General features: G+C 37.3%; 1 protein-coding gene and 1 pseudogene across 2 annotated transcripts in view; both read right to left on the bottom strand.

Moving 5' to 3' along the window:
* TANC2 (tetratricopeptide repeat, ankyrin repeat and coiled-coil containing 2) overlaps positions 1 to 21,154 on the bottom strand; it is a 477,945-nt gene that overhangs the window by 219,850 nt on the left and 236,941 nt on the right. Inside the window, exon 8 of the mRNA XM_081272685.1 lies at positions 403 to 551. Coding sequence (XP_081128811.1) covers positions 403 to 551 — 149 coding nt within the window. The remainder of the gene's footprint in view (positions 1 to 402; positions 552 to 21,154) is intronic.
* Positions 11,150 to 13,600, bottom strand: LOC308635501 (E3 SUMO-protein ligase ZBED1-like; annotated as a pseudogene). The gene is made up of 2 exons: positions 13,574 to 13,600; positions 11,150 to 13,253 (listed from the first exon to the last, which is right to left on the bottom strand). The product of its transcript is annotated as an E3 SUMO-protein ligase ZBED1-like (transcript).

Raw genomic sequence — 21,154 nt, 5'->3', positions numbered from 1 at the left:
TATATTTGTCAAGAATTGCTCTATGACTCAGTATACTATCCATTTGGTAAATAATCCATGTACTTGTATATTCTATAATTTCCAGGTTCAGTATTTAGAGGTTAATTCTGTTGGCTGGATTGCTTATTGGTTTGTTTATCTATTCATTCATTCAATACATGAATCAAAATCTGAAAGTGTCTTTTTGGGGTTTTAAACCTGAGAATGAAACTAAAGATGTCTCATAAACTGAAAAATTATAAAGTTTATGGAAAATTAAGTTATATTACAGGTCTGGTCTCAAAAGACATTCAACAATTGGGATTATTCCTCTCAGAACAAACACACACACATATACCATTTTTTTCCTTGTGAAATAAATTGAGTTACACCATGTTTCAGAGTTAATAGTAAGCAGCTTACCTGACTTTCATCTTGTACCTCCATGCTGTATTGGTCACCTGACTGAACTTCTGTGACTTTCTCTCCAAGAAGGAAACCTAGACGAGTCATGAGTGTGTTTGCTGCCTCATCTACAGATGGAGGGGGACCAAGTTCCTGTTCAGCATCACCTATAATGAAAAAGTATTGAAATTGTGAATCTTTCAAAATAACATGGTCTAGTTCTACAACTATTTGTACATTTAGTTCAATCATTTTCTTTAGTTTCACATTCTAAATCCTAAATTATGAGGTTCCAACTTATAAACTGCTTTCCACTTTTAAAGATTATAATTTATCTATAATCTACTTAGATTATCCTCAATGTATCTATTAGAAACACTTGGATTTGAAAAAATGTTTTTGTAACTTCCTTAATATAAAAAATTTCCATTTCTTTGACAGTTAGCATTTCAATATGGTCCAAGTCTTGAGATTTAGTTCCCAGGCACAATCACTACTTTGGTCAGATTCTTTTATCTTTTTTTACCATGAAATAACTTCAAGCTTTTAAGTTTTACGAATACTACAAAGTACATATTTTTCTTAGCCATGTGGAAGTTACAGACATGATGTCCTATCACCTCCCAGTGGTATATATTTCCCATGAACAAGGACATTCTTTTATAACCTAAAATACTAGCACAGAAATCAGAAAAATAATATTTCACATTATTATGACTTCATCAGTAGACCCCATCTAAGTTTGACATTACTTACTTAGTAATGTCCTTTATTGTAGAAGGATCCAATTTGGGCTTAGATAATTTATTTAGTTATCAATTCTCTTTAACCTCTTTTAATCTGGAGCAGTTCTTTATTCTTAATTTTCATAACCTTGACACTTTTGAGGATTATAGGCCAGTTATTTTGCACAATAATTCTCAATTAAAATTCATCTCCTGATTTTATTCCAATTAAGCATTCTTGATAGAATTATCATAAATGTGCTGCTGTTTTAATTTTGATCACTTGGCTATGACTGTGTCTGCCAGATTTTTCCATTCACATTATTTTTCCCTTTGTAATAAGTAAGTAGTCTGCTGGGGGCTCGGGCAGAGGTGAGAGAAATTATGTAAATGGGTGTTCAATTCCTCAACATATTTTATGGTGAAATATACATAATAAAATTTGCCCTTTTAACATTTTTGTTACAATCTATTGACATTAAGTACTTTCACAATATTGTACAAATATTGCCACTATCCATTTTCAAAATTACTCATCATACCAAAAAGAAACTCTACCTATTAAAAAATAACTTTCCATTTCCTTCTTTCACCAGCTCCTCGTGACTGCCATTTTACTTTCTACCTCCACAAATTTGCATTTCCTAAGTGGAATCATACAATATTTGTCTTTGGTGTCTGACTTATCTTACTTAGCATAACGCTTTCAAAGTTCATCATTTTATAACGTACATCAGAATTTAATTCCTTTTAAGGTTAAATAATAATCCATTGTATGTAGTACATTCCACATTTAGTTCATCTATTCATTTTTTTGAACACCTAAAACTATTTCTAGCTTTTACGTATTGTGAATAATGATAACATGAAAGCTTGTACAAAAGTATCTTCTGTCTGGGTGTGGTGTCGCATGCCTGTAATCCCAATTACTCAGGAGGCTGAGGCAGAAAGATCTAAAGTTTGAGGCCATCCTGGGCAACTGTCTCAAACTAAAAAGCTGGGGATGTAGCTCAATGGTAGAGTGCCCCTTGGTTCAAACTCCAGTACCAAAACAATAAAAAAATCTGTCAGAATTCCTCCTCAACAAACTTTTGCTCAGTATTTTTAGCATTCATTGGTGTTTCTTGGCTTGCCAAATAGTGATTCTTCTTCTCCTTATTATTATGTTTTGCAGTAATGGGGATTGAACTCTGGGGCACTCTCCCACTGAGCCATATTGCAAGCCTCCCCCCACTCCCCTAAATTGCTGAGGCTGGCCTTGAACTTGGGATCTTACCTTGGCCTCCCAAGCCAAGTGACTGCTGTTACAAGTGTTTGCCACTGTGCCAGCAAAATACATTATTATTATTATTATTACCACCTTGTTTGTGTATCTACATCAGAATGAACTCATGAGTTTCTATTTTATTCACTGGGTTATAATCTGTTACTATCAGTATTTATATAGTAAGCTCAATTTTTTTCTACATTTGGATAGGGTAAGCCTCTTTAACTTGGCTTCTGTTACCATTTAATATATTCTTATCATTTTCTGATCATTTCTTTGTTTCTGGCATAAGATGCTTCAGGCTTACCTTGTACCTTCCCTGCCTCAGCCACGGAATCAGTCATTTTTTTTTTTTTTAAGAATCTCTGGTTCTCTTTAGGGAGAAAGGTATTCAGAATATCAAGAGCTGTGTACTAGGTATGCTCATTTTTTGTTGAGATATCATTTCCTCCAGTCCTCATTGTACTGTTAGGCAGTATTTGTATACCCTTAATGTGTGCAAATGTATGTATACACACACATGTATTATATCCATTTTGATTTGTAAACACACACACACACACACACACGCGCGCGCGCGCGCCTCTAATTCCAATTCAATACCAGGGGGTTAATTCTAGAAGAATTTTTTTTTTTCACCCAAAGTTGTAATTTTCTTGTACAAAAGTGAGAAACTTAATCTGTTCGCCCTATGTGTAACATATTTCACTGATGCCCACTGCCAAACCGCACATGCCTCCAGAAATTCTCATCCTGGTTGGGATTCTACTCCAGGCCACAGAGGCCTCAATCACCACTCCCCTTGCAATCCAGTTCATTTTGTTTTTTTTTCTAAATTGAGATATAATTCACATCCCATAAACTTTGCCCCCTTAAAGTATATACTTCAGTGGCTTTCAGTTTATTCATAGGTTATGCAACTATTACCATGAGCTAATTGTAGAATACTTTCATCATGTAAAAAAATTTACTATTTATATTCATTTTTTGTCCCCAAATTGATCCCCCAAATTCCTGATCTCTCACATTAATTTTAGCCCTTTGCCCAATTTGGAAAGCAGTATGGAGATTCCTGGGAAAGCTGGGAATGGAACCACCATCTGACCCAGCTATTGCCCTTCTCGGACTATTCCCTGAAGACCTTAAAAGAGCGTACTACAGGGATACTGCTACATCGATGTTCATAGCAGCACAATTCACAATAGCTAGACTGTGGAACCAACCCCGATGCCCTTCAATAGATGAATGGATAAAAAAAATGTGGCATTTATACACAATGGAGTACTACGCAGCACTAAAAAATGACAAAATCATGGAATTTGCAGGGAAATGGATGGCACTAGAGCAGATTATGCTAAGTGAAGCTAGCCAATCCCTAAAAAACAAATGCCAAATGTCTTCTTTGATATAATGAGAGCAACTAAGAACAGAGCAGGGAGGAAGAGCAGGAGGAAAAGATTAACATTAAACAGAGACATGAGGTGGGAGGGAAAGGGAGAGAAAAGGGAAATTGCATGGAAATGGAAGGAGACCCTCAATGTTACATAAAATTACATATAAGAGGTTGTGAGGGGAATGGGGAAAAAAAACAAGGAGAGAAATGAATTACAGTAGATGGGGTAGAGAGAGAAGAGGGGAGGGGAGGGGAGGGGGGGATAGTAGAGGATAGGAAAGGTAGCAGAATACAACAGTTACTAATATGGCATTATGTAAAAATGTGGATGTGTAACCGATGTGATTCTGCAATCTTTGTAATGTTTTGAACAACCAATAAAATAAAATAAATAAATAAATAAAAATTTTAGCCCTTTGCTTACAGGCTGCTACATTCTTTCCATCCAATTAGCTTTTTAGGTTCTCCTTTTAGATAGACTTTTTTAAAAGAGTCATCAACTGTTAAGAATCACTCTTTTTCAAAGTTTTTCACTGAGAGATGCAGAACAGAGTCAGTATGAAGTTTTTTCCCCTGGTACCACTCACTCTCTAAAGATAAATTTATTTACAAAAAATGATTTACAAAAGTCACGTAACAATGAGCCAGGGAACTAAAAATTATCTATTATAAGTTTGATGTGGGAAAATTTACATAAAATGAGAATGGGTTTACATTAACTTAATTGATTATCAACACTTTCTCAGGTTTTAAGTTCAGATGCATTTAATCCCATCTTGCAACAATTCACTGTAGCACAGATCCTACAGGACATTATAAAAATCCTTTTGCACAGCAAGTATTAGCTATATGTTAGCCTAGTATCAGTGATACCAAAACACAACAGATTACTTGTCTTTTCTAATTTTTCTCAACATAAATTCCAGACCTCTAGATAGTCTAGGGTTCCATTTCACTCCCTATGAAAAAGTTATTCTGATAGTTACCAAATATTTAATATGTACAGGTTAAAATTAGGTGTTGTCAGAACTCACACAACATGGGAGATAGTCATTAACATAGTAAAGTTTATAATCTACATGGAAGGTAAGATGGTTTATTATTATGTGATTTATTTACTTAGCAATACTTATATAATACTTTATACAATTCAGTAGTCTAAACACTTTGTAAATTAGTCATTGCCTGGGACTAAGGTCGGATACGGAGTAACTATTAATAGGCATAGGATTGAGGGAGAAGGATGATAAAAATTATAGCAATAATTGCACAACTCTGAATATATAATAATCACTGAAGTATATACTTTAAAGGTGAATTTTATGGTAAATGAATTACATCAATAAAGCTTTTTTTTTTTAAGAGAGAGTGAGAGAGGAGAGAGAGGGGAGAGAGAGAGAATTTTTAATATTTATTTTTTAGTTCTCGGCAGACACAACATCTTTGTTGGTATGTGGTGCTGAGGATCGAACCCGGGCCACACGCATGCCAGGCGAGCGCGCTACCGCTTGAGCCACATCCCCAGCCCCAATAAAGCTTTTATTAATATGAAAACAACAGTATAGATAAAATCTATAAAACCATGACCAAACTTCCCCCAAGGTAACATCTTAATTATAGAGAGTTACTGAAACTGACAATAGCAGAATACTGTAATTAATTAGACTATAAATCTTATTCAGATTTTGCCAGGTTTTGTATAAGTTTACTTGTTGGTGGTGTTTTTTTTTCTTTTTCTGTATGCTTTGTTTGCATATCTATGAAATTAAATCACTTGTATAGATTCATATATCTATACTGCATCAAGATACAGAGCAGTTCAGTCACCATCAGGGAACTCCCTTGTATTATCCCTTAGTCAAAACCAACTCCCCCTTCTCTAACCTCTGGAAACCATTAGTATATTCCATATCTATATAATTTTGTTATTTTTAGAATGTAATATAGATGGAATTGTATAAACTTTGAGATTGGCTTTTTAAACATTCAGCATAATTTGGATTCATCCAAATGGCTCCTGTTTCAGTAGTTCATTCCTATTCATTTCTGAGTAATACACAGCATATATACCACATTTAATTCCATCATTTATACTCTGAAGAACAACTGGGTTGTTTCTAGTTTCTGGTAACTGCTTTCAGTAACTGCTGTGAGTACTTGCACGTAGTTTTGTATGAACATAACCTTCCGTTTTTCTAGGATAAATATTGAGGAATGCAATTGCTGGGTCATGTTCTTGCTGGGTGGATGGTAAACATATGTTCAATTTTCTCAGTTTTCCAAACTGTTTTCCAGAGTGGCTGTACCATTTACATTCCTACCAGCAATGTATGAATGGTCCAGGTAGCCATTCTTAAATGCATGTAATAATGAATTAATGTGTTTTTAAATTTCCCAAATGGCTAATGATGTTGAACATCTTTTCATGTACTTGCTGGTCTCTGCGTGTCCTCTTCAGTGAATCAACTATCTTTTAAAAAATATTTTGTTTTGCTTTGTTTTTGTACCAGTGATTTAATCCAGGGCACTTAACCACTGAGCCACTTATCCCATGCACCATTTTAAAATTTTTTTCTTTTGAGACAGGCTCTAATTTGCTGAGGCTAGGATCATGAATTCATGATCCTCCTGCCTCAGCCTCCCAAATTGCTGGGATTACAGGCTTGTGCCCCTGCTCCAGCAAAAGATAAAAAATTTTCATTCTTATCTATGTAGTTGTGATTTCCCATATTTTGTATTCCATTGTATACATGCAAATTTCCATCTGGCATCAATTTTCTTTTGCATCAAGAAATATCTTCAATACTTCTTATCTTATAGTACTTCTATGAATGTTTGAAATTTTTTGGGAAAACACTGTACAAGGAAGTTTCTTTTAAACAACTCAGTGGTTCTCAATCAGGGAAAAGTTTACTCCCTAGGGAACATGTGGTTCATCAAGTCAGCTGGTGATAAATTCTTCCTGTGACTCAGTAAGTCTATATTTTGTCTTCATTTTTTTAAAGGTATTTTTCAGGGTATAAAATTCCAGTTTGACAGATTTTTATCTAAGTACTCCAAAGATGGTGCTCCCACTTGTCTTCTGACTTCAATGTCCCCCACCCCACCAGGAGATGATACTGCCATCTTTGTTCTTCTATAATTATATGCCAATCCTAGATATTTTGGGGGTTACTTCAATTGATTGAGTTTACTTCTCATTACAAGAAGTACTTTCCTGCTTATTTAGATACTTGGTAATTTTTAAACTTGGTAGTCACTGGTTGTCACACTGAGGAAAGAGGTTATTATTACTGGTATCTAGTTGACAGAGGTCAGGATAAATAATAATCCTATAATATACAGAATAGCTCCCTACAATGAAGGGTCATCCACCCCCCAAATCAATGATATTGATGTTTAGAAACTCAGGAAATACTAAATTACCTTCCCTTTTAAAATTTGGCAAAGTGGATGACTCAGGGCACAGCACTGGAGAAACTAGTATAAAACTTGTTGTTTCTGAGAATTCTAAGAATTACTTCAGGGCTGGGAATGTAGCTCAGTTGTGCATCAAGGCCCTGAGTTCAGTCCCCAGCATGGGTTCTCATGCACTGCCCCCCCTCCAAAAGAAGTTATTTCAATTTCTGGATTACAATGAATTTGTAGTCTTTGGGCTATTTCCTTACCAAGGATAGGGGCTGTTTTCTGCACCATTAGATTCTGCCATAATCCTATCAGTGTGTATATCAAGAGGCTGAGGTTATGTCAAGGCATAAGACAACATAGATTATGTCTTTTATTAATAATAATAACAGCTATTATCTATGGGAATGGACTATATGACAGGTACTAAATATTTTACATCATCACAGCTGCCTTAAGAGGCAGGCATTCTATGACCACTTTGTGAATAAGGAAAGTAAAGCACAGAAAGGATAAATAATTTACTCAAACTTATATAACTAGTAAGTAGCTAAACCAGGCTATCTGGCTCTAGAACTCAAGCTCTTACCACCAAAGTTATACAGTCTTCCCAAACCTAGTCACTTAACAAGCTGCTGGGCATTATTCCTTGCCTGCCTCTGCCCAGTGTGTTTGTTCAGAATGCTCAAAATTCTTCTTAAATTCTCCTGTCAGTTATTTCACCTGTCTTTTGTCTATCCATGACCATCCATGCAATGTGAAAAGGGTTTGATCTTCATAACCAAACACACTCAATTAAGTATGTTCCTAAACAAAGAAAAAAATTTTTCTTAAATGGAATTATATTATGACTTCCTTAACTAATAATGAAGAATTTGGAGTATGATAAACCAAACATATGATGGAAAGGCTGCTAGAAAATAATCTCTGTGAGACTGTTATACATAAAATACATCATGCAGCATTCATACATTGTGCTGATTTTAAAATTCACAGCTCTTGGTTTTATTTTCACCAATAAAACACACTGTTTGGAAGCAGTGTGTTGAGGCATGATGTTTTGCTCCCATAACTCTGGGTAAAGAATACAGTACCACAAAAATTAAAAGATTCTTTATGAACTTTAAAACATTTATTTATTTTCCCACAACACTAATCATGGATTATGTTATGCCTATGAGCTGCTAAATCCTATAGCTCCTTGGGAAAACATAGCTCTACTGAGTGATTATGGCAGTCCATAGAGAACCTCATTCTTTAGGTAGAGCATCAAGAGCTCTTGATTTCACACCTCCACAAGAACTCTTTGAAATGACCCAAAGATTAAGAGATTCTAAACTTATAGGGAAATGGAAAGGTCTAGGAATAATAAAGAAAACATGATGACATCTTATTTAATCCCATGATTTAATACAGAGCTAAAGAATGACATAAACATAGACTTAAAAAAAGAAAAAAAACAACAGTTGGGGTATGGTGGTGCATGTGGTAGTGTAGAAGGCTGAGACATAGCAAGTTCAAGTCCAGCCTGGGCAACTTAACTAGTTTCTGTCTCAAAATAAAAATTTTTTAAAAGGGCTGGGGATATGAGGCTGGGATTGTGGCTCGGCGGCAGAGTGCTCGCCTAGCATGTTCAAGAACCTGGGTTTGATCCTCAGCACCACATAAAAAAATAAACAAAATAAAACTATTGTGTCCAGCTTAAAAAGTGGGGGGGGGGGCTGGGGATGTAGCTCAGTGGTAGAGCACCCCTGTTCAATCCCCATTATGGAGGGGAAGGGAGTGGGAAGACCATCATAGCAATTAAGAATCCAGCCCAGACCATAAGAGGCAGCAGCATGAAGAGCTGCTGCCTGAATTCCCTGGTTTCTTTCCTGTTTCCTCCTCCTCCACCCTAGATTCTTCTCCATGGGCCAGTTCAGGCCAGTTTCTTTTCCTCCTAAGTTGCCTTGTGCCTGCAATGACCAAAGACTCGACCAAAGTCCAGCTCCCTATGATACTGCTTGATATGAACAATGGTGTGACTAAAGAGATTAAATGTCACTCTTTTTATCTGGCTACTTATGCGTGTGAAGGTGGTTAGTAGTAACCTTAGGAAAAAAAATATCAGTTAAGAAGATGCACAAAGAGAGTGACATGCATATAAACTTCCAAGCCTTAGCTATGATCATTGATAAACTGGAAGAGGACATTAGCATCTCTATGACCAACAGCACAACTGCCAGTATCCCTCTTTTCTCCCAAATCACTTTCACACTGGTGGTCCCTACTGATCAATATGGCTCTCTCTCTTTGGAAAAGATCAGGGAAATATGAGAGTATAGGGGCTCAGGTCCAGGTAACAGGGGATATGCTTCCCAACTCATCTTTGAGTATGTCAAACAGATCTATGTAGTCATATTAAAGACTCTCCCAATACTTTTTTTTTTTTTAAATTAGGAGTAAATTCATTTTCTGGTTTACTGAACAAGAGTCAAACTTTGAAGCATTTAATAAGGAAAATAAAACCAGTAAGTAGTGCCAGAGAAGATGGATTAAAAAAAGACAAAATGAGACATTTTGGATGGGGACTCCCAACATTTTCATGAGATAGAAAAAGTAAAAGTGATTCTAAGACAAACATAGAGCCATTTGCAAGAGTGCAGAGTAGGACCCAGATGGGCATCTGTTGTCCTGTATTTCCAATCTCAGAGCGGAAAGGAGACTAACCCCAATGTCTGACCCATTGTGTATGGGGGAACTGCACTGCTTAAAAAGAAAGTAAGAGCTGAGTAGGGTTTCCTTTCACCCTTCATTTACCAAAAACAAACAATGGGAATGCAGAGATAAAATCCCACCCAGCTTGTACCCACCAGCCATTAAAAATGAAGGATCCAAGCAGAGGTGGTGGGGGGGAGAATAATGCCAAACACCTGATATAATTCTTCATTCCTAAACCTGGTCCTTTTCCTACTTGTCCCTACATTGCATCCTGTACAATATGGCTTCTCTTAACTTACACAAGAAGCCATGGAACTATGGAACCAAAGAGTTACAAATTCAGCCTCTTACAGAACGTACTATTTTCCCAATTGAAAAGAAGTCCTACAAGTTAGAAGCTAAGTTCCTATTTTCCAGAATCCACAATGATGTCCCTCCCTGACATGAACAATCTACAATGATGTCCCTCCCTGAACTTGAACAATTCCAAAGAAATATTTTGCAAATTAAATGACCCCATAGGATTGAGTTTTAAAATCCAGAATTCAAACATCTCCCATCAACAAATCTCAGAAGGACAACCTTTAAAAGTGGATTTTGTTATCTTATATGCATGTATGGCTATGGCATAAGGAATCCCACTATTATGTTTATAATTATAATTCACCAATAAGAAAAGAGAAAGAAAAGTAAACTGTGGGGGAGCAGGAAGACTCATTGCCAGCAACATGATAGCCAGAGAGAAAACACACACTATACCACTTCTTTTTTTTCTTTTTTCTTTTCCATTTCCTTTTTGCTTTTTTATAAGTGCCTAGAATTGACAGTCATTTTCAATACTTTCCACCTGTGATAAAATTCATAGGTTTTGGGGAAGGCTATTGTGGCTAAAGATTTTTACCAGGCTTTCCATGAGAGACCCCAGGTTCATCTGAAATATAAACCCCAATGCACTGACAGACAGATGATGCTCTGCTTGTCAGAAATCTGTCTCCCACCCAGATCTCTCTGGAATTTTCCACAATTGATTCAAAACCCTCCCAGGACTGACACCAATGGTCAGTTCTCGTGGGGAAATGGAGTATACAAGTTACCCTGGAAGGCCCTGCACTTAAGGAATTTATTTTCTTTGGTTTGAGGAAGATAGCAGAGGACAAGGGAGGAACAAGTCTCTGTTGGTTCCTTTGGGCTAACCCTAACCATCAATCTTTCCTTTCTTCCATTTTCCTTCTGTTTTAAGAATCTCAGTGGTCTTGGGGTTCAAAACAATCCCCGCTATTTATAGCAAAGCACTGAATAGGTATGGGTGACACGTCCCTCTAGGAAACCCCCATCCCTGAGACCAAAGAAACTGCTGTTGACCCCATCCCCCAAGGGGAAGATCTCCTCCAGATTCAGGCCCCATTCTCCCTCGTTCTTGTCCTCCAGCTTAGTCTCTGCTCCATTCCTGGTGTTCTCATACAGGTCCATGTGCACAGGGAGCCAGCTGGTTCCTCTTAGCACTGACCATGATGGCTGAGGAGCCAGAGGCACTCTGGGAAATTGCGATTGGCCACCATGCACCAGTACTTCTGGAGCACCTTTGGCAAGACCGGAATAAGTGCCAGGTGGTGGGACTACCACTTGAAGAGCATCACTGAGGTCTAGCACCTTCCGGGACTTGAAGTTATGGAGCTCTTCCACCACCTGGGCATGCCACTATTCCTGTTCCTCCATGCTGCCTGGTTGGCAGAAGATCTCAGTCAGCATGCTGTTGATCACACTGACAGGTGCAGGTGTGGGTGTGGCTCACTACCAACTTCTTTGCTGAAGGCTCTTAAGGAACTGGGTAGATTCTATCCTTGGCTCACAGTGGGCCACAGCTACTGTCCTTGACCTTCTCCAGAAGAACTTTGGCTTCCTCCACCACTCAGTTCTCCATCTGCTACTTCTCGAAGGCGGACAGGAAGGGGAACTCCTGTATCAAGGGTCCAGGAAGGTGGCCATGTTGAGAAACATGTCCATTGAGGGGTTCTTCTGGTAGGTCTTGGACAGCTCTTTGGGGATGTCCTCTTTGGCCATGCCGATCTCCTTAGAGTCAGTCTCCTTGATTTTGAGTGTGGTGTTCAGGAACACATGCAGCAGCAGCTTTACCATGCTGATGGTCAGGTACCTGGAGGCAGACAGCATCTCAGCCACTTGCTTGAAAAGCTGCAGAAGATCCACCAGGCCTCTCGATGGTGGTCCACTTGGTGGCCTCCAACATCAGATGGTGGTTGTTGCTGTCCTCCACCAGGATGCCAAAATGATGAACTGATGCTCCTTCCGGCTCTGCAGCATGGCCAGAGTACAGCCCCACCTGGACACCTGGTTGCTCACCAGCATACAGTGGGCCATGTTGTGCTGCTTCTGATTCCACCAAGGAATGCTGGAAATACTCTACCAGCTTATGGCACCACAACAGGAGGCCACCCAGCTTGGGCAGCTGCAAGGTCTGTTGGATGCCTACATTGAAGGTCTGCTCAGACAATATCTGCCTGGGGATGCCCAGCAATGAGCATGCCTTTGCAATGTCCTTCCTGAAGTCTGTGGTGGCCCAGAAGACCTTGATGCTGATGTTCCACTCAATGAACACCTCATAAAGCACACATATGATGGTTTCTGCCATGTTTTCCTCAAGTACTCAAAGGTCTTCAGGCATCTGAAGGGCACCATCAGGCAGTTGGGTTAACCAAGGCCCAGGAAGTATGCTGCCAGTATCACGTAGGCACAGTTCTGGTTCTTACTCAGCCACAGTTTGGTGGAGATTCTGCTCCATGAGGTGTCTGCCAGCTCCATCTGGATGGCCTCTGGCACCATGCTGTACTTCTCGGGGACAGGACAGCCTTGCTGGGGAATTTCCTGCTAGGTAGTTTGTTCCTCGGGTAGGTCATCTTCAGAAGCACTCTGAAGGTGGGCTTGTCCACCTTAGAGGCTGGGTACATCTCCTTGCATATGAGCCCCAGCTTGGTGACTGTGAGCTCCTGCTGCTTTTTGCTCTTGAGGCCCATGGCCAGATTTGATGGCCAGCGGGTCCTGTGGGGGCTGTTACTGTGAGGACAACGCCGGCTTGAGTTTGAGGAACGTGGTGGCAAAAACTTCCTGCACTGCTCTGTGTTGCTCTTGATAAACTCACAGAATCCCTCAGGGTGATTCTTCTTCAGGTGACAGGACTGGTTGGAGGCATTTCTTGAATAGGCAGTTTGAGCCATGCAGATGCAACAGCAGATTTTCTTCCACTGCAAGATGTACCCTTCTGTGTTGGTGTTGAAGCCAAAATATCTCCACACTTTGCTCTTGGTACGGGGTGGACTACTAACTTCAGGTCTGCCTGGGAGCTACTGAGGCCCCTCAGGGCTTCCTGCACAACAAAGGTGACATGGCTGCCCCAGCTGTGCCATAGTCAGCACTTCTGTGAACGCATGACCATCTCTTAAAGGCCTAACCCATCAAGTTCTCCAGTTATCTTTGCAGGTGATCAGGCCTATGGGATTTAAGAATAGTGTACTCCATTCCACCACTAGAATTGACCAAACTGCACCAGTTGATAATGCAACAGTCTCATTTTCCCATGATGCATGGCAATAATGGATTCAGCAGCATTGAATCCAGTTCTTTAGAGGTAAAAAGCTATTGGAGAGGTTTGAGTGTAGCTGCTCAGACTACTTCTCAAGAACTCACCATTCCAAATACTTTGATTAGCTGCATGATCCAAAGTCAAGTTGTCAAAATTGATGAGATCCAGGTGTCTGGAATGCAGATCAAAACTGCAAACCCAGTGGAAGGATCTGCTGATAGTTACCATTGTTGCACCTCATGGAAGCATTAGCCTGAGTTACTATGTAACTGATGTCAAGCTTTCCTTGGAGACTAGAGGCATGGGGAGCAGCTGAAACAATGCAAATTTATCCATAGTCCCTTTCTGCTCTTCACCACCGCCCATGATCCATCTGTGTTGTTTCTGAACAGTTGATTCCAGGTTTTAAATAGTTGATAAATCTTTGAGTTTGTTTTATGAGCTTTTCCTGTTTTTCCCCTCAATTAAACTTTTTTTTTTCAAGAAGTTTACTGTTTGTCATGGAAATGTAAGAGTGGAATATTAATACATTTTAGTTTAGTTCTGTGATATCAGGAATTTTTCAAAAAAATTAAAAGATGGAGCTGGGTGTGGTGGTGCATACCCATAACCCCAGCTATTTGGGAAGCTGAGGCAGGAGGTTCACAAATTCAAGAACAGCCTAGATAATTTAGCAAGAAAGACCCTTTCTGAAAATAAAATTTTTAAAAAGGGCTGGAGATATAGCTCAGAGGTAGAACACCCCTGGATTTAATCCCAGTATGGAAAAAAACAAACAAAAGAAGACCCCAGACATTGGATTATTTCGCGACTATGAGCTGCTAAATCTTATATCTCCCTGGGAAAACATAGCACTATTGAGTGACTATGGCACTCTATGGAGAACCTCAATCTTTAGGCACAGTGTTAAGATCTGCCAGAAACAAATGTATACATAATCACCTTACTTAGGATAAGACTGCCACTGAATATTTCAAATACCATGACGGTATTTTCAATAACTGATGACAGATCAATATATCTCTATGAAAAAAATGAATCCTCTCCATACACAAAATAATACCAGATGGATTATAGATGCAGATGTGAAAAACCAATCCGACTTCTAGAAGATAACCTAATAGAATATCTTTAAGATGTAGAATCAGGTAAAGAATTCTTAAACAAGACACAAAAGGCACTCACTAGAGAAAAAATTAGCAAAGTGAAGTTCATTAATAAGACACAATTAAGAGAAAAAAAGACAAGTCATAGAGTGGGAAAAGATCTGCAATTCATATAACCAAAAAAGGACTATACCCAGAAAATATAAAGAACGTCTACAAATTAATGATATTCCAATTAAAAAATAGAGACCAAAGGCAAATATCAAAATTGCCAATAATCATATGAAAAGGTATTCAAAGTAACTGGAAAATGTATATCAATATCATAATGAGTTATCACTACAAAGGTACAGAACAGAATGGTACATCATACAAACATCTAACAATATTAGGTAAAGGAACACTTTGAACACTGCTGTGCTGGTGGGAATGTAAATTGGTAGCATGAAATTCACAAAAATACTTGGCTCTTTTAAGATGAAAAGACTGAAACCCTATGACTCAAGTCTGCTACTAGTTACACACCAAAAAGAAAAGTATACATAGGTACATCAAAAGACAAGTGATGAACGGGCATGGCAGTGCATGCCTATAATCCCAGTAATCCAGGAGTCTGAGGCAGGAGGATCACAAATTTAAAGCCAGTCTCAGCAACTTAGCAAGATCCTGTCACAAAATAAAAATAGAAAAGTAAAAAGGGCTAGGGATGTAGCTTAGTGGTAGAGATCCCATGGGTTCAACTCCCACTACCAAAAAACAAACAAAAAACCCCAAAATGTAATAAGCATTTGAGCATTCACAGAACTTTTCATAGGAGCCAAAACTGAAAATGGTCATCAACAGTGGACAAATAAAATAACAGCAATAAAAAAACCTCAAGAACATGTTGAATTAAAAAAAAGAGATTCAAAAGAATACATAGTAAAGGACCAAATTTATATAAAATTCAAATAATGATGATGGCTGTCAGAATTGTGTTATTTTTATAGGAAGTGGATAATGACACAGAGGAAGCATGTGGGAATTGTCTGAAGTGCTGATAAAGTTCTATATCTTGATTTAGGTGATACTTATATGGGTTTGTTCACTTCACAAAATTTCATACAGAGAAAGAATTACTATTTTGGGCACCATTCTTTATGTTTTTCCTTATTTTAAAAAAATTATAGAAAATATATTAAGGACACAGGACACCGACCTTGAGTTTGTAGCAAGTCACAACATTTGCTTTTTTTTTTATTTGATGAAAGAAGTTCAGAGTTATAAACAAAGAAATAATGCCACACATATTTAAAAATTTGAAACTTATTTACATTCTTCAAATCAGGAATACTAATTAAATATCAACAAACTTGATACCCTAAAATTTTAGGTCATCTATTTAAAGTTCCTGTTCTAATCAAAGACATAAATCAATAAATCAAAGACTTAAAGAAAATTATATGTGAAATATTTTATGGTTTAAACAGATCAGCAACTAATGAAAATCTTCATTTTAAATGGGATTTTTAGGGATTCTATGGAACAGAAAGTCTCAATCCCTCTTTTTCCTAATATCTACTGCACTGAAAGGACACAGCTGCCAAAACAAAAAGGACAAATAGTAACACTGGGAAAATATACTGAAAGCTGAAGGCTGATGAGAACAGGTAAGATGCTTCATTTCCCAGAATGCACAGAACCAGGGAAGTTTCAGGGGACAGTAGCAAGGCAAATAGCAAAAATCTTACATTTCTACAGTTTCCTGGCTGACAGATGTTGGTGGATTCACTTGGAGCTAAAGACTGTATCTATTAAATGTGGTCCTTGGAGTTACAACCATTCCTATAGTCAAATCATTACTTGAATACAAGGTGGAATTAGATGTCAAGTGAAATTTCTATTCTTCTGGAATTAGCAAGTAGGGCCCAAAGGGCGAAGGACAAAAGGCATTAATGATTTCAAATTCTCAGTAGTGACCTCTGGGACCAACTTTCCCCAGGTTAGCTTGAGATAGTCCATTTCAGTAGGAATGGCAATACAATTCTGTCTTTCCCAACTAATTCATGCCTTCTAATATGCATGGGAAGTTCATGCCTGTGTCTGTAGACTCCAAAGTTCTACAGGTTACAAGGTTACAGAGGGTTCTATATAGCATTTGAGCTCATCTACCCTCCATTTGGTTAACTACAAACAGTGAGAAAAATGTGCTATATTATGATGATGACCAATAGCAGGAAGACATAAACTTCACCAATACCAACCTTGGTAAAATTCAATTACCAAAAGATCACCAAGAAATACAGGCAACAGGTCCAAAATAAGGAAAATTAAAAGAAATAAAGAAATAAATAAAAGAAATGGGTGCATACTCCATTAAAATAGAACAAAGAACAATGGAATAACGGAAGGGGATTAAGGGGGAAGGTGGAGAGACGGGATAAAATCTGATCTAACTTTCCTATGTACATATATGAATATACTACAGTCAGTCTCACCATTATGTATATCCATAAGGCACCAATATTAAAAAAAACTATAAGTAAATAGCAGAAAGATCAGTAGAATATAGGGAAGGGAATGGAGTGGAGGGGGGAGTACTAGAAACTGAATTAGAGCAAATAATATTCCATGCCTTTATAATTATGTCAAAATAAATCCTAATGTTATATATAACTAAAAGAACTAATAAAAAAGAAAAAGAAATATATAGCCAACAACAAACCACAGAACACGATATAAGGAATATCTTTATTTAATCTCCTTCCTCCATACCCAAAGAAAACAAACAAAAAGAAAAGGAGGGGCTGCAACAGTGGCAAACTAAGTAGGAATGTACATACCCCTCTAATGCGGACCCAAATCTCCAGTGCTTAACACATAGAAAGCATTCAAGAAATATTTGTTGAAGCCAGGTGTGGTACACACCTGTATTCCCAGTGACTTGGGAGGCTGAGGTAGGAGGATCCCAAGTTTGGGACTGGCCTGGGCAACTTAGTGAAATCATGTCTCAAAATTTAAAAAAGAAAAAATGGGGGAGGACTGGGAATGTAGTGCAGTGATAGAATACCCCTAGATTCAACTCCCAGTTACCCCCTTCCACAAAGATGTATCTGTTGAACACATGAACAAAATAATTTTTAGAGAAGTATATAACCAGATCTGACTATAAGTCTGTTCTGACAGCAATGTGGAGAATGGATTAGAGGAAGGTGAGGCAGAAAGACCAGGAATTTCTTTAACTTCATAATGATATAAACAAATAAACCTACCTATATATCAATCAAATATTCCTTCTTACTTTTTAAATACCAACATTGTTCCTTTTATTTGTCTTAGTTTCCTGTTGCTATAACTATAACTATAAAGACTAGAATTTTTATTTGGCTCATGGTTCTGGAGACTGAGAATTTCCAGATAGTGGTACCATCATCTACTTGGCATCTGATGAGGGTCTTCCTGCTGCATTATAACATGGCAGACGGCAAAACATGGTAAGACACAGAAAGTGTGCTTACACAGGCCTCATCTTTTCCTTATAAAGCCACTAAGGTCATCAAAAGGACCCCACTCATACGACCTCATCTAATTCCATTAACCTCTCAAAGGACTCCCCTCCAAATACCATAAACATATAAATTTGAGGATTAAGTTTCCAGCACATGAACTTTTGAGGGACACATTAAAACTATAACACAATATGAAGTGAATCTTTCTAATTGCATTTCAGATCTTATTATCTCCTGTCTTCATGGAAAGTTAATATAAAAGATAATCCTTTCTCTTTTAAAAATCCATACTCATACATTCAGATTGTTTTATGCATTAGTTATCAAACATACCCAATACTCTTCCAACAATAAATCACAAACAACTTTACTTCATCATTCTTATATCAGTTAACAACAAAGTAAAGGAACTGGCATTAAAGATAGATAAGTCAATGTACCTAAGAAATATTTTACAAATTAAAGGAAGTATTTGAAATTAATGTAATAGATGATTGAAATTTTAACAGTATAGAAAGAAAAAGAATTTGCAGATTCAAATTCTGTCTGACTTACCAATTCTACATAAATATAGAACTCTAATATGAAAACTGACTAAATACAGCATATTTAATGTTGCTGTAAAAGAGTGATTTAAGTTTATTTTTGGAACAATATTTATAGTAGTAGTAGTAGTACTACTACTAGTAGTAATATTAACAATAACTAACATTTATTGAGATAGCGCTGCCTGGCATATTTCTTAGTACATTATATGTATTGAATCATTTTCTTATCACAGTATTCCTATCTTAGAGACAGCAAAAATGAAGTACATAATGATTAAGTTCTTGCTAGCTCATAGCTCAGAATAAGTGAAGTAACAGTCAACATTTGAGTCCAGACTATCTAGTTCCTGTGCCTATGCTCTTAGCCATTTCATCACTCTGCTAAGAAATATGTGCTTTTAAAAAATATCTTTATTTTATTTTTATGTGGTACTGAGAATTGAACCCAGTGCCTCATGCATGCCAGGCAAGCACGCTACTACTTGAACCACATCCCCAGCCCCAAAATATGTACTTTTAAGTACGAATTTTCTGCATGATTATTTTATTTATTTTTGTCTTTAACAGAATCCAGAAGAATTATCTGATTATAGACAAATGACAGACAATATAAGAAAGCACTAATTCATTCAATAATTACTTATTGAGAACTTCTGGCATGTCCAGCACTGAGTTAGGCACCAAATGTGCATTTATGAACAATAGGCACAGTCCCTATCATTAAGAAGCTTTACAGCTTCATGGGGGAAATAAAAATAGTTTAATTAAATCATAGCAATTAAATTCTATGATAAATATAATGCAGACAAGACAGAGGATGCTATAAAAAGAGCAACACTATATTTCAGTACATTTTGGATTTTACTTTTCCTGACAACACTGATTTTCCACTCCTTAATGATTTACACTTTACAACACATGCAAGAAGCACCTTGAACTTAAAGTAGCTATGGGCAATGGGATTAAATAATGATCAAAACTGTCCTAAGAAATCAATATCTAAGGATAGGATTGTGGCTCAGTGGTAGAGCACCTTCCTTGCACATATGAGGCACTGGGTTTGATCCTCAGTACCACATAAAAATAAATAAGCAAAATAAAGATATTGTGTCTATGTCTAACTAAATTTTTTTAAAAAAAGAAATGAATATCTAATGGCTAATGTATCCAAATCCTTTATCTACATTCTTAACATTGTGGGCAGCACACAAATGACAGACAAACATTTATCTCTAGTTCCATACTCTCTCTTAATTCTCAGCATTCTCTTAGCATTTTCGTTGCACTGTTTACATTTTTGTTTAATATCTATTCATTATTAAACTGCTTGTTTTTCATCTACTTCAACATGATATCTCTTTTTGTCATATTTAATCAAATAAACCTATGTGTTCTGATGGAGTTGTAAAAACTATGATTAACTTGGTCCAAATTGTCAAAACAAACCTGGTTACTGGAAAGTGGGTGATTACTACTAGCAGGGGCTAATATTTGTCCTAAAAAGTGCTGAAAAAGTTATAGGAGCTTCTACATTCTCCCCAAAATGAATTCCTAATTATGAGAATCACTGCCTACCAGTTGTTGAAAAGATAATCAATGGCGTCTAGTTCATCATTACTCACAGAACAGCTGGTTTAAAGCAATGACCCATATTTCTTAGTTCCCTTGGGAAGAGTTGAAGATGAGGGGAAGAAATTAATGAACAAGAGTGGCAAAAACCTGACAATTCTTAAGACAGGGGAATGTTTAAAACTTAACACAATGAAGGGTTGTTGGGCTTGGGCATTCAATTTTATTTGGACAACAGGACACTTGAAATATGCCTGTATCAATGGACTAGGTATTCTTGTCCTCTGGTGATCTCTAGCTGATGGACTTCTAGCCTGAGCCTCAGAATGAGCACAAGTAGATATAAGCTCAACTTGAAACTTACAGCCATCCAGGCAACCTGCAGCCCAGATTGAGAGCCATTTTAACTAATACTATAAGCCTATGAGTAGGGGAAAATGCATAAGATTGGTTAAAAATTCTGCTTTATATTTGCTGTGCTTATAATGAAGTAGGATACAAACACAGTGTAACAAATACAAAAGAAAAAGGTTCTTTGTACTCATAGGCTAGGCCAAATCATATAGAGTGTTTCATTTTTTTTTTTTTAAAAGACAGAGTGAGAGAGGAGAGAGAGAGAGAGAGAGAATTTTTTTTAATATTTATTTTTTTTAGTTCTCGGCAGACACAACATCTTTGTTGGTATGTGGTGCTGAGGATCGAACCCGGGTCGCAGGCGTGCCAGGCGAGCGCGCTACCGCTTGAGCCACATCCCCAGCCCTCATTTTTAAGTATAAAATTTGTAGCCAAACCAAAGAAGCATGTTAATAATTTAACCATTTGACACTGTTTTCAGAATTTTAAAGAACTGAAAGGAAGAAAATGAAAAAATCATCTTCTTTTAATTGAAATGACTATTACTATACAGGTACAGGGGGAGTTCAAGAAATTCACTTTATATAAAACATTTGGTATACAGTGGCTTTTACTTGTAC

Source organism: Spermophilus citellus, assembly GCF_964194105.1.
Source record: "Spermophilus citellus genome assembly, chromosome: 17".
Taxonomy (NCBI): Eukaryota; Metazoa; Chordata; class Mammalia; order Rodentia; family Sciuridae; genus Spermophilus; species Spermophilus citellus.
This window is presented reverse-complemented; position numbering and strand designations above follow the sequence as displayed.